The following is a 26,470-nucleotide window of genomic DNA, read 5'->3' on the forward strand; positions in this document are numbered from 1 at the left end:
ATTACATATCTTCTTCTTCTTAAAGTGCCTATCCGTTCCGGACGTTGGCGATCATCACGGCTATCTTCACTTTGCTTATTGCAGCGCGGAACAGTTCAGTGGTAGTCGTGTTATACCACTTTCGCAAATTTTGAAGCCAGGAAATGCGTCTTCTTCCCGGTCCTCTCTTACCATTTACTTTCCCTTGGAGAATCAGCTGGAGATACATATAGCTATGTGTAATCAGTGGCGGATCTAGAGGAAGGGGTCACGGGGTCATGACCCACCCCTTAAAAATATTTGAAAACGCACTTATCCTATTAGTGGTAAGGCTAAAAGTGACCTTGCATCAGAGCAAGATTCCCATCTTTTTGGTCAATACGCAATGTTGGAGTAGGCCTTTCATTCATAATATTTTTTTTTCTATCAACTTCAGTTCTTCTAGATAATGGCGATTCCAATAGTAAAACAACAATGTCCAAACACTCAGTATCAACATTACTATTACTGCAACCTGGTAAAGCGTCAGAAAAACTCATTTTTATGTATCAGTTATAAAACGATCTCACTATTCCAAGAAACATTTAAAAAAATCAACCTCGATTGGCTAAACCAATATATTATTTATCTATGGGCCGAACAACTAGTGCAACTAGTAATAACAGGTAACAGTGAAAATTGAACTAATGCTCGGCGACAGTGTTGCCATATGTAAGTTGCATACAATCAGGGGATATAGAAATCATGCAAATGTGATTTTTTTTTCGAATTTTACGAATTTTTTTAAATTTATTTGGCAACCGTGCACTTGTTTGCAATTGTGTTGTTTGTTTAAAAATATGTTACAATTATAGATTATGTTACATATTTTTTTATCATAATTTAAAAGAAAATTTATATTACAATTCGATTATTACGCTACAGGTGACAACTATGGTCTGCGTAGGCCCGATAGTCTGGTGCCTAAACAGCAAGCATAAGCACGACAATATAAATCGTTGTCTGGCAAGCTGCTTAACTTAAAACGCTTTTTGTACGGGGATCTTATGTGAGCTGGGTCGGCCAGTTCCGATCGGACCTATTAATGATATTTAAAATGCCTGATACGATTCGATGCTTTCTGTGGTAATATAATAACATAGTTGTTTTAACGGACGCTAATGTATTGAGTGATTTAGTACATTTAAAAGTTATTTACATGCATTAACATAATTTTTGAATATGTTTTTCAGTTTTAAAGCTCTTAAAATTATTGGGTAGGCCTGGCCTATCCTGCCTACCCCCAAAAGCCGCCACTGCTAAAATTAACAAGCAAAGTGATAACAAATAAACTGAATGAAATTATAACACTAGCAGAAGAACCACACGGTTTTAGGTTGGGAAGAGCATGCACCGACGCTATATTTATAATGAGGAAAGTGCAAGAGAAATCATTAGAACACAACAAACCGGCATATCTATGTTTTGTGGACCTTAAGAAGGAATTTAACCTGGTCAAATTAAAAGACGTTATCCACTTATTGTACGCAAGAGAGATACCTCTAGGAATAGTCAAAACGATCGAAAATATCTACCAAACAACACAATAAAAGTAAAAGTAGAAAAACTAACCGACCCTATTGAAGCTGGCAATGGGATAAGACAGGGAGATTCCCTGAGTCCTCTATTGTTCAACCTGATTATGGATGAAATAATAAAAAAAGTAAGAATTAAAAAAGGATACCAAATGAGAGAAAAACAATTTAAAATAATCTGCTATGCAGACGACGCAATACTGTTCTCTCAAAGTGAAGACGATTTACAGCGTATGCTGCACCAATTTAATATAACCGCCAGAAAATTTAACGTGTTAATTTCCCAAAAAAAAAAACAAAATGCATGGTTACAACAGCAAATTTACTAAGATGTAAATTGGAGCTGGAAGGTCAGATAATAGAACAAGTGATGGAGTTTAAATATCTAGGCATCACATTACATCATCAATTTTGAACAAAATTATGTTTATTAGCACTTTTTCTGTAGAATGAACCGTTCTCTCAGAAACAACGCTTGAAGCAATCGGCGATTTTGAAAATTTGTATTTGCTTGACGGTAAAAATTCTATATCTTTTGAACAGTGTCTTATCGAGAAAAATTTTAATGTGTTTTAAAGATGAAGAGTGCAGCTTTTGCTGTAGGAAGTTTTATGGTAGGAGTGACAAACTTTTTTACATCTTTTTTGGGGTCTCAAAATTGACAATCTCAGTAAAATTCAGCTTGTTCGTATGATTTTTAGAGGTCAAATCTCTGACGACTGGAATAGTAAACAGTAACTAAATATAATTTCAAAAAATTAGTTTAAAAAATTCTGAATTTTACAACAAAACAAATAAACATATTCATATCACTATCGCGTATTTAGTGATAACAGTAATAAGTAGGTATGAAATTTTAAATAACCCCTTAATTTATTTCTACGTCCTTCACTGAACTACTCCACCATAAGTTCGTTAATTCTTAGATTCCCCTGATTACAACTAATTGGATATTTATTTATTATTTTCCGTAGATATGTTCAGTGCATGAACTTAGAAACGCTTTTTGTAGGCTACGATCACTGAAGCGGATAGTAAAAATAATTGTAGTGGCCATTGTTTTCGTGGGTCTAGTGTTGCATCGTTTGTATAAAAAATGTTAACACATTTGGACTAATGTGTTACACAACAAACAGCTAACGCAAAGCGGTAAATGAAATTATTTATCTATATCAGAGGTTCCCAAACTTTAATAATTCCGCATCAAACTAAACAAGTTAAAAATGTTCACTCAAGATGCTTTTGGACGTCTTTCTACTTACTCATGGCATTCTAAAGATGCACCGATATAGGCTATTCTCGAAATAAATAAAAGTTTCAAGTGGTTTTTGTTAGATTTTTAAGCTGTTTATAGTGGCTAGTAAATCACCAAATCATATCTTACCTATTATCTACAGGTAAATGTATATGTATCTGCCTGTGACGAATGATATAGATTCGATTTCTACTACAAATAAAAAACTGTTGCCAATGTTTTCTCTATGAAGGTAGAAGCTAATCATGGATAGTTATAAATAGTAGTAAAAAGTCGTAACTCAAGATAAAGATAGGTATGTGTCAAACTAAAACCTACAATTAGAGGATAAATTTTGGTCTTATTCTCCAATTCTCGATACTGTTCGTAGTTAAATATCGGAGCAGTACAAGGTCCTTAGGACCTTGTTTTCCTAAAAATTAATATATTTAAAAATTTGCTTGTTTTCTTATTGGCAAATCAAAAACTTATCCAAATAAATTTGCATGTTTATTTGTACATGTACAAGTAGTACAGTCCACAAGGGCCCACATCTTTAATCCGTACTTGTCAGGTTTGCTCTTCATATAAACTCGGAATGGTGCTTTACCTCTAAATGGCACGAGCTGCTCATTTACACACAGCTGGTCGCTTGGATTAAGTGATTTCTTACAATTAGAAATAAAAATATCACATACATCTTTTATTGGGGTCAGTTTATTTACTGATTTTCGTTCTTGTCTTGTTTCAAAATTGTCAAAACGTATAAATGAAGTTATTTGTTTGAACCTATCTGTTTAAATTCACATATGGTTGTATAAATTAATCATTACATTTTTCCTCCCCTGTATTCATCCGATCCTAATAGTACCGCTGAGGGCTCGGAAATACATATCGCGAGGAGAAGAGCACGAGTCGTTGAAAAGAAAGGACGCAACCCGGCACGTGAACCCATGCACGCATATTGAATTGATTTCGTTCGTTGTTTTGTAGTGCAAACCCTGGTAATTAGACCCAGCGGTAAGTTTTTACCTAGTTTTACCTAAACCTATAAGTTGTTTTTGATTGTTTATTGCAACCATTTAAATTTTAATAATTATTTGCACCAATGAGGAAAAGTCCATTATTTTCTCGCCAGAGTTACCGAAGGAATAGTTCTGTTAATTAAGTACTATTAATTTGTAATAGTACATTTGTTTGTTAATACCCCACATTGGCCTATCTAGCCGGATTTGAACTCATTTATTGAAAAAATATTTTTTGTTATATTTAAATTTGAATGGTTGGTTTCGTCTCGTCGTATTTTTTATCGTTTTGAGGGTTCTTATCTTAAGTTTGCGTCTCTTGTCGTGGCTCGAGAATAATTTATGACCTTTTTGTAAAGTCGACCATATGGGACTTTTTAGAAGGGAATTATCGTCGTTTTAATAAAGTATCGAATTACAAATCGGTAATTTCGGGGTTTTAGACCACATTTTTATACATTTTCGTTTGTATAATATTATTGAAACTTGTTAAAAATTTAAAATGGAAAAACTTGAAGAAAAGAATAGGAAACTCAAATTTTTAAGAAAAACTGCGTTAAATGATATTCAGTTAATTTTCGATTTAGGTTTTAAGTCCCTTTCAGACGTTTCTATTCGCCCTTTATTTAAAATTAGACTAGAGGATTTAGATTCGATTCGCGAAGAGTTCTTAAAACATCACACTAATATTATTAGTAATATTCTTTCTGTACCAGACGCGGATACGAGGGTTGAAGAAAATGTTCGGGAATTATTTTTGGAACAATTTTATAAAATAAAACTATTTAGTGCGGAATTATTTGAGCCACAATTTGAAACTCCAGAACCATTTAGATCGGTAGTAGTTCCACAATCAAATATTCGCTTGCCTAAAATAGAGCTGCCTAAATTTAAGGGTGATTTTAAGGAGTTTAGTTCATTTTTAGATTTATATAATTCGGTTGTACATAATAACGCAGGCCTAGCAGACGTAGAAAAGTTTAAGTATTTGAAAGGATGTTTAGAAGGGACTCCACTTAGTTTGATTCGTAATTTGTCAATAAATAGCGATAATTATCAAATTGCTTACGATCTAATTGTTAAACGCTACACAAATGTTCGTCGTTGTGCGACCGCGCATTGGGATGCGATCTTGGGCGTACAGAAAATATCGGTAGTTAATTCGAAAAATCTGGCTAAATTAGTAGATACGTTTTTAGAAAATGTAGCCGCATTGAAAACATTAGATCTTCCGACAGAACATTGGGATTTTATTATGTTTAATTTACTTTTGTCGAAATTAGACGCGGATTCAGTAAAGTTATTTGAGTTAGAAAATAAATCGAATAAAATCCCGTCATTTCAAAAATTGGTAGAGTTTATTGAAACTCAGTACATTGCTTACGATAATTTGAATAGTAGCTTAAGTGAATCTAAGAAATCGTCGAGGGCTCCAACTTATACGGAGCCAAAGTGTAATTATAAACATTCCAATGAGTCAAGGCATAATAGTAGTTCATCCTTTGTTACAAATTCGTCGTCAATATGTTGTGCTTTATGTAAGCAAAGTCATTTCCTTAACCATTGCTCGTTGTTTTTGAAAAAATCTCCAAAAGAAAGATACCAATTTTGTAAAGAATCTTCCTCGTGTTTTAGGTGTCTTAATCAGGCTAATCATTCTGTCAAGTCGTGTCCAAAGGCCTTTAAATGTAGTAAATGTAATAGTCACCTTCATAATAGTTTGTTGCACTTTGATAGAAATGGTTCCAATAGTCAGTCGTCCATAGAAAATACTAATAATCCAGGGGCATCGGGAGTCGAACAAAATTCGCCTGAAATATCACATTGTGCTGCTAGTTTTATAGGGAAGAAAAACGAGACAAAAAAGGAAATTTTGCTCGGTACCGTTTTAGTTCACGCGATTGATAGTAAGGGGTGTAAACAGCCCTTGAGATGTCTTCTAGATTCAGGTTCAATGAGTTCGTTCATTAGTCGTAAAGCTGCCAGTAGATTAGGTTGGCCTAAAACTCCTTGTTCATTTGAAGTTAACGGACTCAATTCGATGCAATCGAAACTGAATCAAGGTCAAATAAGTTTTTCTATCCAACCTCGTCATCAGGAGTCACCGGTGTTTCACTTGGAGGCTATTATTACAGATCGGGTTTGCTCGGATTTGCCGAGCACCAAAATTGACATATCGACGTGGAATTATATTAAAAATTTGAAGTTAGCCGATCCCGAATTTAACTGTAGTCAATCTATAGATTTGTTAATTGGTTGTAGCATATTTTCGAAGGTGTTGTTAGAAGGTAAAATTGAAGGTAAAGCGGGACAACCAGATGCCCTAAATACCGTTTTTGGTTATATTTTGTTAGGACCTACTAGCACACCTAACCTTTCGTCGACTTCGCTTGTTTGTCTTTCAAATATTGAAGACCCACTAAATTCTTCGTTAACGAAATTTTGGGAACTGGAAAACGTACCGGAAAAGCCAGTTTTAGAACCAGAAGACGTTCTGTGTGAGAACATTTATCTGGAAACGCATAATCGGGATGTCTCGGGTAAATATGTTGTATCTTTGCCTTTTCGTGAATCGCCGCCTTGTTTGCAAGATAGCTATGATATTGCTTTAAATAGATTGCTATCATTAGAACGACGCTTATCTCGTCAACCAAGTTTGAAAAAAGAATATTCTTTTCATATGCAGGAGTATCTTGATTTAGGTCATATGCAGTTAGTCTCTAATGCCGAAAAGAAAAGGGGAAAGTATTATATTCCACATCATTGCGTTGTGAAACCAGATAGTGTTTCAAGTAAAATTCGAGTTGTATATAATGCGTCTCAGAAAAGTCCCAGTCGCGGTAAATCCTTAAACGACTATTTACTGGTCGGTCCTAAGCTGCAACAGAACATAGTCTCGCTGTTGTTGAATTTTAGACTTAATCGTTTTGCGCTGTGTGCGGACATTCGTCAGATGTATCGTAATATTTTAGTCGCTCCTGAACACACGGATTATCAACGCGTGTTATGGAGATTTTCTAGCGCTGAGGAAATTCAGGAATATCGTTTATTAACTGTTACTTTTGGAATAGTATCTTCGCCGTATCTCGCTTTAAGAACTCTCCAACAATTAGCATTAGACGAAGGCTCTCGTTTTCCTAACGCCGTCTCGCTTATTCGTCACGCTTCGTATATTGATGATTTTGTTTTTGGTGCTTCGACTCTCGAAGAAGCACAAACTTTAGTTGACGAATTAGTCGCTTTGTTAAAGTTAGGAGGCTTTGAATTACGGAAATGGTGTTCGAATGAATCCAAATTGTTGTCGCAATTTCCTGAATCCCATATTAATCCTCACTCCATTAATTTTGATCCAGAAGCAAATGGTCCTTCATTAAAAATCCTTGGTTTGAAGTGGATTGCACAGTCCGACGTCTTTCAATTTTCAGTCAAATTGCAAGACGTCCCTTGTACTAAAAGATCGTTTTTGTCCGAATTAGCTCGAATTTATGATCCTTGTGGTTACTTAACACCTATTACCTTTTTTATTAAACATTTAATCCAACAACTTTGGGCAACCGGTCTTAAATGGGATGATCGTCCTCCTTCGGAAATAATTCGGGTATGGGAACAATATAAGAGCGAACTATCTCTTATTTCACAGTTCAAAATTCCTCGTTTTTTGAATATTTTCTCATGTCCCATCTTAGAGCTTCATGGATTTGCCGATGCTAGTGAAAAGGGATATGCTTGTGTCGTTTATATTCGTAGTATTGATACTCGTAACTTAGTTCAAGTTAATTTACTGTGTGCCAAATCGAAAGTAGCTCCTATAAAACAGATTACTATACCTCGATTAGAATTGTTAGCTGCTGTTCATTTGGTAAAACTTATGTCGTTTGTGTTAGAGTCGTGGAAGCATATAATATTTCAAAATGTGTATGCTTGGTTAGATTCTCAAATCGTATTGCACTGGATTAAAAGCTCCCACTCGAGATTCAAAACTTTCGTCGCAAATCGCATTTCGTATATCCAGTCCCATAGTCAAAATTATTCTTGGCATTATATCGAATCTCGAAATAATGCAGCCGATGCGCCTTCGCGAGGCATGCTACCGGCCGCTTTTCTATCAAAATTAGACTGGTTAACAGGTCCTTCGTTTTTGTATAATATTCCATTAATTTTTCCAAAGGTTCCTCCCTCATTGCAGGAAAAATCCTCTTTGGAAGAGATAAAGAAAGCTTTAGTGTTTGTTTCCACTCGTGAGGAACATTTTTTGTCTTGTTTGCTGAAAAATAAATCGTCTTTTACCTCGATCCAAAGAATTTTGGCTTTTATGTTGCGATTCGCGCACAACTCTCGTTATAAAAGGTCAAAACGGTCAGGACCCTTGACTTTTGTAGAATTAGAAGACTCCTTGATTATTCTTGTCAGATTTACACAGGAGAAGTATTTTGAAGAACATATTCAATCAAATTCTTTTCCAAAACCATTTCGTAAGTTGGGAGTATTTTTAGATGATAGTACTCAGTGTTTAAGAGTAGGTGGTCGTCTATCTCAGTCTTCGTTATCGTATGAAGCAAAACACCCGTTTTTGTTACCAAAAAAATCTCGCCTTACTACTCTTCTAGTTCGTCATTATCATGAGAAGTATTTACATGCTGGATTTAAGAGTACTCAGTTTTTGGTTAGTCAAAGGTTTTGGATAATGTCTTCTAAACAAGCTGTTAATTCAGTATTGTCCAAATGTATTAGATGTTGGAAACAATCTCCTAAAAACTTACAACCCCCTATGGGTAATTTGCCTAAATTTCGTCTCGGTGCCATTAAACCCATTTCGATTTGTGGGTTAGATTATGGTGGACCGTTTTCAATAACCATGTCTCGTTACAGGGGAGTTAGAACTCAAAAGCCCTATTTGTGTCTATTTGTATGTTGCGCTACAAAGGCTTTAAATCTTGAAGTAGCTAGTGATTTGACCTCGGAAGCTTTTTTGGCCGCTTTACAACGTTTTTATTAATTTTGTTTTGTTCGGCTTTTGTCAATATAACCGCGACGAAACCACCATTTTAATTTTAATTTTTTTATTGTAGTTTAAGTTTTGAATATTTGTTTAAGATTTGTATAGGAATTGTTTGTATTAATTATCGTTTTAGTTGTTTAAGTAATGATAGTATTTAAAATTTTAGAATTCGTTTTGTTTTTTAAAGACCTTATGGCCTTTAAAGGGGGGAGAATGTTTAAATTCAAATATGGTTGTATAAATTAATCATTACATTTTTCCTCCCCTGTATTCATCCGATCCTAATAGTACCGCTGAGGGCTCGGAAATACATATCGCGAGGAGAAGAGCACGAGTCGTTGAAAAGAAAGGACGCAACCCGGCACGTGAACCCATGCACGCATATTGAATTGATTTCGTTCGTTGTTTTGTAGTGCAAACCCTGGTAATTAGACCCAGCGGTAAGTTTTTACCTAGTTTTACCTAAACCTATAAATTGTTTTTGATTGTTTATTGCAACCATTTAAATTTTAATAATTATTTGCACCAATGAGGAAAAGTCCATTATTTTCTCGCCAGAGTTACCGAAGGAATAGTTCTGTTAATTAAGTACTATTAATTTGTAATAGTACATTTGTTTGTTAATACCCCACACTATCTCTAGACATAGCAGCTGGTATTGCAGTAAGCAATATCATTACACCAAAGCATATCGATCGCCTCTTTCGATCCATGAAAACCTCCAAGTGTAAAGGTGGGTACACATATGCGAGCAGAACTGTTCGCGAACCGTTTGTGAACGCCATATTCGTTAATTTGTACGACGGGATGAACCGCTTGCGAACTGTTCGTTCGTTGCTCGTCAGGAACCACGGCCTGTCGGTTTTTGGGACGAACACAAAGAATATTCGCAGTTAAATTTGGACGGTGTTCTAGACTATAAATTGTTTCTGCTAAGTGTGCGATGAGATCATTCGGTTAAACAAAATGCCGCCTACCGTGTAAACAAAATACCGAAATATTTAGAATAACGAAGTAAATTAATTCTCGGTTTGTTATTATATACTTAGGGTATTGGATAGTAACGAACATAAACATATTTTCAACGAGCAGTTCGCGAACAGTTCGGCTCGCATATGTGTCCCCATCTTAAACAATACTCCAATATAGGCTTGAATCTCTACAGAATCAACGCAAACATACACTTTAGTTTTATTTGGGTTTTCACTATTCCATTGATCGTAATACGCTTGAGCCTTCCGATTAGTTTCCATGACAATTATGTTTAGAATTTCGTCTGAAAAAAACAGAAGGAAAGCGTTTTTGATACTTGATATCACTGTAATTTGTAAGTCCCAGAACATGTCTACGAATATTGGCCTTTCCGCGTTTCACTTATGTGTTTTTTGGCAACCTTGACCACTCAGTTCCATCTTTAGATACATATACCGGTAAGCCTTCGGCCAGTAGCTGTTGGTTGGACAGGAGTCAGTAACTGTTGGTTCATTTTGCTGTATGCTTTGATCAATAATAAGGTCATTTTCTTCTTCTACCTCTGTTACATTGTCTTGATCTTCTAAATCACTTGCTGTATCCTCATTGATATCAAGCTCTGGATCACCACTTTCAAGTAAACGTAAAAGTTCATCTTCACTCACTTGCTTTTGGCTAGATATAAATGAAATTTAACTCATGTTCAGAATTTTATGCACTATTCACAAATACAAGAAACCAACTGACACTGGATAGAACTCAATATATTTATATTATTTCGTTAAATTTTATGGCAGCTGGGGGAATTCCCCATAGTCGGTACTAATCCGTAAAATCTATGAGTTTCCCACATTATTACAACTTTATTAGAATTCATTTTATATGACATAAAAGGCTGGCAGGGATATTAGGAGACCACATCCTATAAAATTGAAGTTTAAATTTAATATAACCGTTAAATGTTCTTGTAGGCATAATTTTTTATCAATACAATATATAAACTACAGATAGATGGAAGACTGCCGATTAAAAATTAAGATCTATAAAGTAACAGCCAAAAATTGTGATCTGGGGTCAAAATAGACTCCGGCCAGTCCGATGAAGGTTAAATGGGTGTATCACGTTAGCGTGCCAATTACAGATAATTGAAATGCATATATATTTGAATTATGCATTAATTTACTACTCACTTGTCAATATCATAATTAGGGAATTCTTTTAGAATCAATCTAAAGCTAACGTTTGTAAACTAGAATAAGAATGTCACTTTTGACGTTGTCCAGAAGTGTTGCCTTTCATTTATTGAAAATGGCTATAGTATTGTGGTCTATCTTAGGAATGTCACATGCCTATCTATGCATGAGTACTTTTGTTGATATTTTACTGCCCATTTTTTCTATCTAACCAACCAACTCTCCATAACTTGCTATTGTACAGAGTTTTTAATTTATCTATTACAGCTATGCTATAGTTAGTCGTTCAGAATCAACGTATAACGTGGAAATAGCTATGAAATAGCGGAATATGTATAAAGAGAAGAAGATCAAGCCCCACGTTGGGTGCCAAATAAGTTCAAAGAAAATTAAACGCGGATGGATGGAAAGGATGCTCAGAAATTGTGTATTATTTTGAGTAATGATAAAATTAAGCCAAGGGGAAGTTTGTCTTGGAATTTAAGTTAGACGAAGAATTCCAGGTTTACAGACGGTCACTAAGCGACGCCTCTCAGGTGTTTTGAAGGACACAACGGAGAGCTTTGGGAGGAGTATCTACAGATCTCTAAACGAGGAATACTGAAGTTCGAAAGAAAGTAAAAAAGTGAATCGTGTTAACTAAAAGAAAAGTCGATAAATATTGAACTAAATAAAAAGGAAAAAGGGCGTCAGTCACTCTTCGGCAAATTTCAGCTAAATTTCCTAGAGCAGGATATAAAAAAGGATAAAACTTACAGTAAATTTTTCTTTGTTTCACTATTCACTTTGACTGCAGACTTTGCGGGTTCCTTTAATAAATAATAACTGGAAGAACTGCTTTCCAGTTATTATTTATTAAAGGAAAGGATGCTTTGTGACCAAGAGATAAATCGTAATTTAAGGAAACCATAATAGATTTCTTAAAAATAAAATTACAAAATCTATAATTAATTCCATTCCTATTTCTTTCGAGCGAACGAAGACCAAAGTTTACTTGACTGTCATACTGGTTAAGCGGTAATTTATGGTACTGGGATAATCCCAGCCGCGCTTGACTGGCATAATGCCAGGCCAAGACTTTGACTTCACACGTCCTCATCGGTAAAATCCTCCCCCAACCCGACGATATTTATGATCATGACAAATAGAGATTAAGCCCTGGGAAATAAGAGAAAAAAAGAATAAGAATATAGAGATGGACTAACTAATAAAGAAGGTTTTTGAAAAATCACTCGAATGTAATTTATAAATCTACAAAACCATTTGGATTTTTCCTTTGGTATCATTTTTAATTATCCCTTTAAGATTTTGTATTTCTGTTGTAGGTTATTGTTTGGGATATAGAAAAAGGCGAAGCCATAAACGTGATCGACTGCCACCACGATGCCATACATTCCATGTCCTTAAACAGAGACGGTAGCTTGCTGGCTACGACTTGTAAGGATAAAAAATTGAGGATTATTGAACCAAGAAGTGGAATTGTTAAAACAGTAAGGATTTTATAATAATACCAAAATTAATACACCATAATAGAGGCAAGTAACATCCCAAGTCTCTATTATTTTTAGTAACATCTAATATACATATTATTTGCCATTTAAACAGTTTTTCTATTTACTAGGTATTTTTTGTTTTTATATATTCATTTTATCTAGTCGAGCTGACGTATATTCATCTTCTTGAAGTTGTCAATCCACTCCATCGCAGATCTTGACCATAAGTCTTGAAATTATGAATAAATTTATTCTAAAATAAAAGTAGTTGCGTTAAAAATCAAACTTCCCAAAAAATAGGCGTGCAGAAGGGGAATAAGTCTTACTAGAGCTAAATCATCTGGGGCATTATAGGTACCGTTTAGCTCGAGGTAACTGAAATAATCTCTAAATCTTGTTTTAGGAAGGAATATGCCATGCTGGATCTAAAGCAAGCAAAGTGATCTACTTAGGTTCAACTGGTCAACTTTTAACCACCGGCTTCTCAAGACATTCCGACCGACAATATTCAGTTTGGGACGAATCCGATCTATCTCAGCCTCTTTTTACAGACAGTATTGACAGTTCCTCCGGTGTAGTTTTTCCTTTCTTCGACGCCGACACCAACATGGTTTACCTAGCAGGAAAAGGAGATGGTAACATTAGATACTACGAAGTGACTGATGAAGCTCCGTTTGTTCACTACTTAAGTCAAATTCTGTCTGGAAACCCACAAAGAGGGTTAGGTTTTATGCCAAAGAGAGGTCTCAGGACTGCCCAGTGTGAAGTTTTTCGATTTTATAAGTTACATGCAACTAAAGGCTTGTGTGAACCGATCAGTATGATCGTACCTCGCAAAAGTGATCAATTCCATGAAGATTTGTACCCGGATACGGCAGCTCCTAGGCCAGCGTTGTCCGCTCAGGAATGGATCAGGGGCAAGAATGCCATGCCGTTGCTCATATCTATGAAAACAGGTGAGTTAGATACTCAAAAAATCCTCCTTTTTGGTTAAAATTGAGTTTAATAATAATAATAAAATGTTTCTCTTATTCGTAGGTGAACAAAACGAACTCAACATAACATCTATAAAACAACGCAACTTAATCAAAACAGTCGCCGAAACATCGAAAGTGGACAACAACAAGAAGAAACTGGCTTTCCTTGCAACGGAGACTATCATAGATTACCGACCGAAAGATGCTGTCATTACGGAGAAGAGTAGGAAAACTACGAATAATCAAACTTTCCAAAAGTTGCAGCAGAAGTTCAGTCAAATCGAAATTAACAATCATAAAGATATTCGTCTGATAAAAGAGGTGAATAGCATCGGAGATAATATCTTGACTGAAAACGACGTAAGTAATAAATTTGTTCACTTATAATAAAATTAAAATTATCCTTAAAATTGTAACTATTGAAGCAATGAAATCAGTAATTTAACGTATTGTAACAGGGACCAGGTCTGTTTCGTGGCCGATCAAAGTCCATACTTTCATTAAACACATAAACTATTATCTAAATTTATGTCCTTGATATGTGATAAGTAAAAAGGTAGCCACTTGAGCGCATTTTGATCTTTAACTTCCGCGGCTTGAACCTTACGCGCATCCGCTTCGCGCATATAATTATTTTATTCCGCTGCGCGCATAATTCTCGTAGTTCTAGGCGTTTGGCGCGTAACGGCGCACGAACTTTAAAACTGATTTACGGAATAAAAAAATATATTTAGACATACTTTTTAATACATAAAAATCTTCGTCTTGGATCGTACAATACTAGTAACTTGCTTTGTCATAATCTAAAGGTTTAGTAGCTAAAGAAACCTTTCAACAATAAGTTTTTAAGAGTATTTTTTAGAGTATTTCTCGATTTAATTGTGGATTTAAGGAGGAGATTCAGCCCAAAATAGGATCTATTGGCGGTGCAAATTTTGCGGTTTATCTCTGCCGTATTATTTTCAGTGTTACGGAGCGCTCCCAAGTATACAAATTCGTTCACTGCTTTGATGACGTCGTCTTCTATAACAAGTAGTAGGATTTGTGGTCGCGTGCTTATTTTCATATACTTCGTTTTCCTGGTGTTTATTATTGAACCCATTTTTGTAGCTGATTCTTTTAATGCTACATACTCCTCTCATACAGCGTTTTCCGTTCTCCCAACAATATTGATATCAGCATAGACCAGGATGTGCACTGATTTATTATATATTGAACCAGTGGTTGTGATTTGTGACATACTTATTATTTTTTCCAGAGCCAGAGAGAACAGTATGCAGGAGAGCGGGTCTCCCTGGCACAGCCCTTTATTTGTTTTTAAAGGTTCAGACAGTTCCCCCTGAATTCGTACTCTACATTCAACTTTTTCAAGAGTTTTTTTAAATTTACCAACTGATTTGGTATTCCCAGCTCTTTCATTGCTTTGAACATTTCTCTTCTATTCATAGAGTCGTCCGTGTAGTCTATAAATATGTGGTGAGTATCAATGCCATATTCCAGTGTTTTTTTCCAAAATTTGGATAATGATTTTTACGGGCACAAATGTCTGTTCTTATTTTATCTTTCGCTGCTGCTTCAATGTCTTCCTTTATTCTGGTCTAGTAGGAGTCTATATACTTCTGGCCTTCTTCATTTACATTTTGAATCCTTAGCCTGTTGGTGATGTTTTCAGAGTACCGTTCTGCAATTGTCGCATCTCTCAGCTTTTGCACATCTCTTATTTTTTATCCATTTTATTTTCTTTACTAGTGTTTGAAATTGTAGCTCTCAATGTTGAGATCACTAGGCAATGATTTGAGTCTATGTTTGCGCCTCTATAACATCTGCAGTTTATTACGACTGGTCCACGTCTTGAATCTATTAAGATGTGATCAATCTGACTCGTTGTTCTTCCATCAGGAGAGGTCCAGGTTACCTTGTGTATGTTCTTGTGTTCAAAATAGGTGCTAGCGGCTGTCATATTGTGTGCTGCTGCTAAGTTTGTCAGTCGTAATCCATTTTCGCTACTAATATGTAGGCTATGCTTTCCTACCGCGGGCAGGAAAACTCGCTCTCGTCATATTGACATATAACTCATATTATTATTTTTGTTCACAGTTGCGACGAGCATATCAATCTCAAGGCGAAGAAATTCGCAAATTGAAGAAACAACTTATCAATAGCGAACAAAGAGTGAAAGAACTCGAAGACCAGCTGAAGAGGTTACTTAAGAAGTAATTCTACTAATTTTTTAACTTAATTTTATTTCAATTTTTAACGGTACATATTTTGTTGTATATTTTTTATACATGTTTTTATATCATTGTTTACATTTTAATTTTAGCGGTTAAGTTTATTCGTCGAGTTACCACGAAGTATTTTCAAAGTAATTTTGATTTTTATTGATTATGAATTTTGTGATTTATGTTTTTACAAAAAGATATACATAGGTTAATTTTACGATGTGTAAAGTTTTTTCTACAAAATCCGTTTCACGTCATCTGTCACATTGTTCAAATTATGTTTGCACGACGTTGACTATTCAAGGGACACAGAGACAGTTTAAATCGCGAAAATGTAAATCTATCGAACTAAAGGGACCCTTACCTGACAAAATTCCATTATTACATAAAATAAATAAATTTATACTACATTTTTGTGAAATTTCCGCTTATACTTAACATGTTTCACCATCCTGTGACTTCTCTTAAGTTAAATTTATCCTAATAAGGGAAGAGATCACCGAGTGGTGAAATATGACAAATATAAAATGTTTCTGAAGAGTTCTATGTCACAAAGTTGTAACGTTAATTGACATTTTATGTCAAAATTTTGTAATTGATTACGTGGTACTGAATTTGTAAGAAAAAATAATAGTTTTTATGTGTTAACTTTTACCTTTATTATCGAAACTCGTCATACGTTTTACATCACAGGTATTTACAACAAAGGCAACGATGAGTCATTGCTCTGTAGTAAATAATTTTCAGTTTTATACATTGATAGATGATACACTAGAAGGGTACACATTTTGAACTCATGTTTAATGGGTTCTCCACTCGTTACTTGAATCGATATTTAGATCACTTTAAGCTTAGCTTAGCTATAGCTTATGAAAGTATTTACGTATGACAAGAACCAATTTATGACTGGTTATTATTATAGCTTATACTACAGCTTATAGCTTTAAAAATGTTGGTACAACGCCGACAAATACTGCTTGTGAGAATTTTAAAAAGCACCGATTGACTGTTCGGGTTGATTTATTGAGAGATTAGGTGATTGACCAAATAATAGGTTAATATAATAATATTTTGTAGTATATATAATAAAAATAAAAGCATTCATAGTTCAAATGACGCTCCAGTCATAAATTTTTTAAAGGCCACAATATAAAATCAAAGTGGGATATGGAGCTTTGGATTAAACAATTGGATGTAAAAATAAACAGCTGGAAATAGTTTCGACCAATGAAAGTAGATATCCTTATAGAAATTAACATGCATAATCGCTAAGGTCCTAAAGACCAAACTGAGATCAAACTTTGTTGCGGTTCATGTCAATAGACTGTCGGAGTGATGACGTAGAAGCATTTATTTTTATTGACATCTGTCAGTTTTACTTTCCAAACAAACCTTGTTTAGTGTGGATAATCTGTTTTTTCGGTATTTTTCATTGTTTTTACATAATCTTTCTTGATTTTTGCAATATCTAAGTATTCTAATAGTCACTACAACAATTTTACAAGGTTGTGTAAATAATAAAGCATGTTGTTTTATAAAAATAGCAATAAAATGCATGTATCAGTAAAGTAAGGTTAGAATTTCTTTAATTTAAACTATATTTCATAGAAATATAACACCGAATTATGATGGTATTATCGTAAAACACTATACTTAAGAAGAAAAAGCAGCATAGGAAGCAAAATTTTAAGTTTATAGAAATTAAAAAGTCTTGAGATTGAGCAAACCCTGGCTTTTCAACTTTTGTTTGGAAAGTAATAATAATAATATGGTCGCCGTGACGTCACACTCCGGCTGTCCATTGTCGCATTTCAGTTCAAATGTCAGTTCTACCTCACGTTTCACGTCAAACCAACATCATACGTCGCTTTTTTAGGTTGCATTTCACGTCATATGTCACATTTTACGTAAAATTTAACGTTTTACGTCGAATTTCACATCATATGTCACATTTTATGTAAAACGTTACGTTTTACGTCGAGTGTCAACTAGATATTGCCAAAACGACCTTAAGCTCGTAAAACGCAAATTGGACATGAATATGACATGAAATGTCACGTTTAACGTGACATTTAATGTCAAAAGCGACGTAAAACTTGACATTTGACATGTATGTGATTTGAAACGAGACATTTGGCGTGAAAAACGACAAGGATTTATTCCCAATTTGGTATTTTGGATATTGGCGTTTTCCCGAGTTAATTTACATAAGGATTTGCCTTGAAGTAAGCTATAGATCTAGTAAATGTCTACCAATGAATATCTGGTCGCTCTGATAACTAAAGACAACAAAATAGACACATAACTGACGAATGAAACGAAAGTATACTATGAAATAAATGATGTACTGTTGGCAAAAGATGAAATTTATTTAAAAGTAAAGAAATATTCCCGAGTGCCATTATCAACAATAATATATCCCAGTGAAAACTAGTATCTACAGAAGGAACAAATAAGAAAACTAAAAGGGATGGAAATAATAATCCTCTAGGAGAATAATAGTCAAGAGAAAATGTCTAGATTAGTAGAACGAGCAAGTGAAAGCCTGTGATGAACAGAAAAGGAATCCTAAATCAGATTTCTAAAAAAGGTAATATTACAATAAAAGAAGTAAAAGTAATATAAACTTGATTAAGGCTGAGAAACTATTGGAACAATACGTACATATCAACCCCAAATACAATACAATAATATAATAATACTCTGGATGCGCAATCTTACTTATACATCTAAAAAACGCTGAAATAAATAAGCTAGGAAAGATAACAGAAAAAGAAGTGACATGATGATATTTTATATATTATAGGATATGTATAACATCTGGAGACATGTGGTTATATGGTTAAAATCAGTGATAGTCAAGATACCACAATGAAACATGTCTGGAAACAAAATTTGATATAGAAAATACCGAAAATATAAAAATTATGGCAGGAATAATGGATCAATGGACAATGTGGATTGAATGTTTTAAATTTGAGTGATAAAGAGCGTTTTGCATCGACAACCGCGCTACAGTACGTCATTTATGAAGGAGTGCATACAAGAATAAGTTATTTTCGAACAAGATTCGTCGATAGACGGGGAGCTGTTGACAATTTTTAAATATGTAGCCAGATAATTTTCTCGCCCTTAACATTTGGACCGACAGGTCCAAATTGTATTTTGTTAATTTCGAAAAAATATATTTGAAAAGAGTGAGAGATAGCATATATCGCCAGCAACTTTCCAAGCATGGCTTACATCAAGCGTGCAGCTATAGGAAATTATTAAAACATGCTGTGTGATAATCTTTTTTTTAATTCACAGTTTATGCGAGACAACATCTGGATATCATGTTTTGAACAACATATTAACAACACCTTATAATATATATAAACATATTGTGATGTTGGTATTAGTATATGGAGACATATGAGGCAGGTTTGATGTTTGAACTTTTCTATTTTGTGATGGGTAGCTCTTTCGGGGCGACAGACTCAGTAAAACACAGGTTTGAAATAAAGATAAATCTATTAAATTTAGTATATATACAATAAATAAAAATAAAAAAGGAATTCTACGTTGTATACTTATACAATAAATAAAAATAAAATGAATTCTACGTCCCCGTCTGGGTCCCGCGATGAATGAGTTCCCCGGCGAACGTCTATAAAAGAAAAGAAACTAATTATTACTAACAAAGAAATGAAATAGCGGACCGACGGTAACGTTCAATACACAATACCGTTGGGTTCCGCTTGGCTAAGGACAGAGTACGATCCTCAATACGGAAATCTCTCTGTCCGGGTTGGCTCTGTGCAGATCCACGGTAATGTTCAATACGCAATACCGATGGGTTCCGCTTGTTTAAGGACAGAGTATGATCCTCAATACGGAAATCTCTCTGTCCGGGTTGGCTCGCAGGTTCACTACACCGGCGAGTCAGGGAGCCTAGAGCGCTAGCTACAAGACTGTCTAATTCCGCTGTTCACACACCTTAAATAGCCGTTGCGAATCCCACTTCGCCGTCACGTTGTAGAAGTGGATGCGCAAATATTGACACTCCCACGGTTCGAACTGTTAAACGATCAGAACATCGTTACAATTTATTCTTTCAGAGACAGATTTAATACATTGTTGAAAGGATAATTAGTCGTTACAAAATATTGAGGTAGTGCGTCGACCTGCCACCGATAAAGTAAATATATGATTTACTTCAAATGCAAAATGTCCAATTTATATCCAACAACTGGATCACGGTTATAGACACACATTTCTACCGCGTTATCAGGTTTCAATTAAGTAAGGTCTTGTGACCGTAAAATGAGTCGTAAGTCGGTTAATAAATAATTTACATAAACAATTATTTTATAACAAGGGAACTATTTAAAGAAAATAGTATGTTCCCGATAAGGGAGAGGCACACTTCCAAATATATTTTTCAATTATCGTAATAACGCTGTACCGTAACATATGTCTCTATACAGATGATATTTAAACTTTTCTAAAAATGTTTCTTAAAGTTACACATTTGTTTTAAGCTAGGTTTTATTGCAAAATCCAATCCAGCAGATAGCTTTTCGTACTGCCTTTTTTATGTATATCCATATTATTCTGAATTCTCTAAATCTCAACTTGCCTCAATTATATTCTTTCGAAATTAAATAAAAAATTATAGAAAAGTTCTAAAACATTGTCTACCAGCTCTCGGTCTATAAACTGTGTGATATATTTGTTTTTTTTTTGTACATTTCTGCTCTTTAAGCATTGCTTATGATATATTTGCTAAAGGAAGCAAATTTGTTTAAACAATTACTTGTTATTTGGTCAAGCCGAGATTAAACAATTACTGTTCACATTTACCAAAGTAGAAGGTAGCTGTAATTAAGAAAAATACCTTAAAGTAGGCAAAGAACAGTATTACGTAGACTTAGAACGAAAAATATTGAATCTGTTTAATAATTATTGATATTACTTATTTTCTCATTTACTTTTGTAGTTATGCAGCAATTTAAATAAACAAAATAGTTGAATATGTTGACTTAACATGGATGCTCAGAGCTAAAACTACGAAGTACGCACAAGTTTGTAACAATTGACAACTTCGAAAAATAATGTTAAAATTCTTCCTGGAGAAGAACAATTTTAAAGTAACACAATTTGGGTTTGACTTTTCACGCTATATGTAACTTCACGTTGCTGTTATTCTTAACCAAACAGCTATTAGCCTGACACGACGGAGGACACTCAAAGAAAGTGTCATGAACATTACGTATCATACGAGGAGCATCTCTAGACAGATTAAAGTTTTTTGTTGTACAATTGTGTGAACGTCAAATACTGCTATTATTACAGCCATTTTAAACTTTTTTAAAATTAATTTATGTTCTATTTAAATTGACTGTTAGAACTTTTTCGAAACAGCATTTCAGGAAAACATTTTTTTTAATGAAAATAAAAGGAATTTCTTTAACGTTTAAAATTGTTTCGATGATTGTACATACATATTTTCATTTTGCCTTTTAACCATAGACATATAATACAAGGTAGACTGAGCGTTGCAATACCACTAAGTTCCCCTAGTGCGACAGAGAAAACCGACTCAAAGCAGGCCCTGCATCTCTTTCTAATTTACCGTGTTTATCGACCACATGACCTAAATGAGAATGTCACGTGGTCTATAAACCCGGCCCATTATAAAGAGATGCAGGAACTGCTTTGTATCAGTTTTCTCTGTCGCACTGGGGGAACGGGCTGGTGTTGCAACTGTCCGTGCTTTTAACAGATAAGTTAACCAAATTTAACCTCAAAAAATCATTGTGACGTCACACTATCATGGCAAATTACCTTGTGAATGCAGCTTTAACATACAACCTTGCTTAGGATTCAATATTTTTCATTATGGATGTCATTGATTATAAAATGTTTTGTGAAAAGTCGATCGTATAATATTTTTACATATTTTTACTACTGTTAGATCAATGTTTGTGCATTTTAATATCAACTAGATTTTATTTTTTGAAATACATTCTTTAAATACAGCATCTAGAACAAAATATTGAGTTTTATTTAATGAAACCTTATTATTCTAAAAAAAAAATAGTTCCGAAAGTGAGACAGTGTTGCTGATTGTTTTTCTTCTGATGTTATGCTGATAATAGTCTTACTCTACACCGCTATAGCAGCGTAGTAACTTAAGGTAACAGGACCAGTGCTGCGCTTCAATCGCCTATTAGACATTTTTTTCTTTGAGCTTCGGCCGGGCGCGCTTTAAATAATTACAAGATCGGGAGCGCGGCAGCAATTTGCTATGTAGTTCCTTGTTATTTTTGACACTTTTTTTAATTATTGATTAATTGTATCGTTATTTATTTTGTCAAAAAATAAAAAAGCTTTATTAATTAACTAATTTTAATAAATTGTTCATAAAAAAACTTTAATCTATTTAATAAGTGAATACACTACATTTTGCAAATTTCATAGATTTATAAGAATTAATTTTTTCACTGTAACAATTGAAGCATCTACCACAGTATTTTACTCTTCTTGATGAGGAACTGGTTGCTTCGGAAAAACATCCTGAACAGGAACTCGCTTATATCACGTGGAAGTGTTTTTTGATTTGTGATCGTGTATGAAGGTGTTCTTTCATCAAGTTTATTACAAAGTTTTTGTTATACCTTGCGTTTTTAAAAGCTGGCAACCTAAGAATGCTTTCCATTCTCATATTAACTTCATTAAGAAGGATACTTTGGAACTATCGATAAATCTGGATTCTTTGATCCCCCCCAAGAGTTAGATTAACCAATAACTCGAACAACGGTCGATATCTTCCGGTCCCCTTAATCTATCAAGATTAAGGGAACCGGTTATCTTAAAGCCATCCGGAGCCATTAAACTACATCTTGCTTTTCTGCACGACCAACCTACTTGATTATGTTACGAAGGTTCTAAAGATTCACCAACTCAAGCGTTAAACTCTTTTTGGCTTCCGAAGGACTTCCCATTAAGACTGAAGATCTACGAAAAATCCTTCTAGAATTTAACGATGCATATGGAATTGGTCCAACTCAAGGGAAAGGCACCGAAACTACTATTCTGTTGATTCTCCAAAACGAAATTTTTAAATAATATGACGTGTTCTGTGGGACTAGAAACCTCAAATTATTATAGTGATGACAACTTTAGCATGGTTCTGATTAATATTCGTTCTATAAGATATAAAACAGATTAATTATGTTTGTTTCTAGAAGAATTAGGATTTACCCCGATAGTTGCGGTTACCGAGCACAGGCTTGAAGTTAACGAGAATTTTTTTGTAGAAAAATATACCACAATTGCTAGGTATGATCGTCTAAGTTCAGCTCATGGTGGCACCCTAATTCTTTCTACAAATAATGATTTCTCTCCTATAACAAAATATGACTTTCTGTTGAATGAATCCTTTTTTGAGTTTTTATTGGTTTATAACAAGAATCTTAATCTATACATTCTTTGCATTTATAGATCACCTGATTCTTTCACGGAACTATTTTTTCAGATCCTGCTAAATTTGTTAGACGACCTGCCCAATAAAAGCAGAAAGATTCTATGCGGTGACTTGAATATTAATTACGCTGTTGGTGCTACCTAATTATCCTTGTCTCAGATTTCTCACCCCTTGCTGTACATTCTACAATTATTATATGCAGGACTCTCAGAACGTTTAGGTAGGATTTTTTCCGTTCAGAACTTTCGTAAATTACAAAATTTGTGCACTATATTTTCAATAAAGCATTTCCTTTAATTACAATTAAGTCAAAACATCACAAATCCTGGACTATCAAAGGTATCTGCATATCAGCCAAGAATATGTGTTCACTACTGTACATCAAAAATTTACTATCAACGTCTTTGTCACTGAATATATTACCAAGTACAGAGAAATCTATCTAAAACTTATCAAAACAGCTAAAAAATGTACTATCAGAATCGTCTGGGAAGCTCTAAAAATGTGGCACGAGAAACTTGGTCCATAATAAACGATCTTCGAAATAAAACTAACACGGCTAAAACATTTTCTCTTCCAAACTCTGAAAATCTAAATGAATACTTCGTTAATATGAGTAAAAATATAACATCAGCTATTTTGTCACAACAAGATCCTATTTCATATCTCCCCAATTCAAAAAAGGTCTCGAATTCATTCTTTGTAAGACCAGTTGATAAATCTGAACTGATCCAAACAAACAGTAGTATCAAAAGCAAATCTTCGTGAAGTACTGATAGACTATCCATAAAAATTTTCTTAAATCTCCCAAACAATGTGTTGGAAGTCCTGGTCTCACTAATTAACGATTCCTTTGAAGAAGTTATATTTCCGGAGTACCTAAAGACAGCCATTATTATTCCTCTTCATAAGGATGGTGAAAAATCGAATGTCTGAAACTATAGACCTATTGCCTTACGGTCGTACCCAAAATTATTGAGAGACTTATAAAAGCCCGACTTATGTCCTTTCTCGTTAAAAACATTATGTCACAAAGTCAGTTCAGCTTTTTATCTAATAAATGTACCAGCGATGCTATGTTTTCTGTACTACATGAGGTCTATCAAGCACTAAACAATAATCTTTATACTGTCACTGTTTTTTGTGACTATGCCAAAGCTTTTGATTGTCTAAATTACAACATTTTGATAAAAAAAAACTAAATTTCTACGGAATTCGAGGTATTTCTTTGAATTGGTTTCAATCTTACTTGAGGAATAGGAAACAACTAGTTAGATCAAATGATACTGACTCTAGTCACAAAAGCATTGTATGGAGTATCACAAGGTTCAGTACTGGGTTCTCTACTTTTCCTTATCTTTATAAATGACTTCAATAACTTAAAAATCGATGGAAAAATTTTTCTTTTTGCTGATACTAGTATTACCTGGAGGAACTCTAATATTGCAACTCTTCATGCAATTATAACTTCTGATCTACTTAAAATAAAAACCGGGTCCGACTCTAATTTACTCTCTTTTAACGTGGATAAGACAGTATCATTATCCTATAAAGGAGCTCTTCATTCCTTGATTCTTAATAATAGCCAGATCAGTATCGTTGATTCTGTAAAATTTCGTGGTATTTTTATAGATAGCAACCTTAAATGGTCCCTTCATATCAATTTGTTAAGTAAGAAACTAGCCTTAGCCTGCTATGCAATAAGATCTGTTTCGGAGGAAATCAATTTAGCATATTCCAAAATAACATACTTTTCTTTGTTCGAGTCTCATCTTTGATATGGCCTTCATTTTTGGGGTTATAGTACAGCTGCCCAATCTGATGTTATTTTTAAATTACAAAAAAAGAGCAATAAGGTATCTTTTTGACCTCAGTAGAATAACTCAGCAGAAGCTAGTTCAGAAATCACGGGATTTTAACTCTTCCCTCTCTATATATTCTAGAAACTGTTTGCTTTATTCGTAAACACCTACATGTTTTTCCAACAAGACCTAATCATGACTACTCCACCAGAAATTCAAGCTTTGATGTGTATTTACCGATTCCGTCCAATGAGTATTATAATATGAGTAAAGAAATATATATTATATTCGGCAAAAAAAATTATACAATCATCTCCCTTTGCAACTTAAATCTACAACTTCTTTCCTTAAGTTTCGTAAATTGACAAAAGTAAAAATATACCTAATTTATAGTATTCTTTTCTTATTGTGAATTTATAACTACTGACGGTGTCTCAAATATACTGGGATATGCTTAATTGAGCAAAATATTCTTCAGGAAATAAAACAATATAATTATTTAATATCCATATTTTTTATTGCCACATTTTGATTGACATCGTAAAATTGTACTGTATTTACAGATAGGCATGACAGATATATCTTTCTAATAGATTTAGCTATTGGTCATTTTTTACTCTACATAAAAGTACATTTATTATGAAAAATATCTATAAAAAAATAATATGCTATCAAAATATATTTTGACGACAGACAAAAACGTGATACGTCAATATACTATTACTATATAAATAAAAATTTATATCAAAAAAGCTTTGTTCTAAAGTAAAATGACTTAGTTACTATTTAATAGATCAAGTTGGGAAAAATCGGTTCAAAACTAGACACCTGTATTTTATATAGTTCTGTATTATTTTCATTTCTTGTAATTCCCAGTATAGCACTTTGTTTGCATGAATATAGTGTCCAAGATTGGTTAAAAGGGGGGAAACTTCGTATGAATACTTCAACCTTGTGGAGTACTAGAGAAAAGCAACCTTCTGTAAACAAAGAGACAATTTCAAATACCAAAACTGTTTTGATAAGTTGCCCAAATTACCAGTACATTATGGATGTGGGTTCGAAAACTTTAAGCAACTTTTTGACTTTCACAAAAACACTATAAGAACGAATAATAATTGGCTTTATCAAGAAGGGTTTTTAGGAATATTTTTATTTAACATCAATATTTCTGGTAAAAAAGCCAAATGTGATTTGTACACAAAAAGATGAAGTTGGGCAGTTGACGATGATCTATGGAATGAATACATTTAACAAAAAGGAGAGAGCTCATGAAGAAAAGAAGCGAGGTTTAGTTCACCAATAATGGTCTTGTTTATTAGGTTTAATAATACAAAATGTTTATTACATGTAGCCTGAAAATGTCTAACTATGCCTCAGAACGAATTGTGAAATAGTGTGACTCTGAAAGAACCGTGAAGTATAACTAATGAAATGATTGCTTAATTACTAAGCAATCCACTATGAATTAATTGAACCAAATATCAGCACAAACGATTATATACTGCAGTTTTTGTGCCGTAACAGGT

General features: G+C 34.0%; 1 protein-coding gene across 3 annotated transcripts in view; it reads left to right on the forward strand.

The window, feature by feature from the left end:
* Positions 1-21,119, forward strand: part of LOC140440190 (coronin-2B-like) — a 76,608-nt gene extending 55,489 nt beyond the window's left edge. For all 3 annotated transcript variants that reach the window (XM_072530517.1, XM_072530518.1, XM_072530519.1), the window contains 4 exons: positions 12,302-12,466; positions 12,873-13,425; positions 13,508-13,806; positions 15,544-21,119. In XM_072530517.1, coding sequence (XP_072386618.1) covers positions 12,302-12,466; positions 12,873-13,425; positions 13,508-13,806; positions 15,544-15,663 — 1,137 coding nt within the window. In that variant the 3' untranslated portion in view covers positions 15,664-21,119. The remainder of the gene's footprint in view (positions 1-12,301; positions 12,467-12,872; positions 13,426-13,507; positions 13,807-15,543) is intronic.
* Positions 21,120-26,470: the final 5,351 nt, after the last annotated feature.

The sequence above is a fragment of the Diabrotica undecimpunctata genome, chromosome 4 (genome assembly GCF_040954645.1).
Source record: "Diabrotica undecimpunctata isolate CICGRU chromosome 4, icDiaUnde3, whole genome shotgun sequence".
Taxonomy (NCBI): Eukaryota; Metazoa; Arthropoda; class Insecta; order Coleoptera; family Chrysomelidae; genus Diabrotica; species Diabrotica undecimpunctata.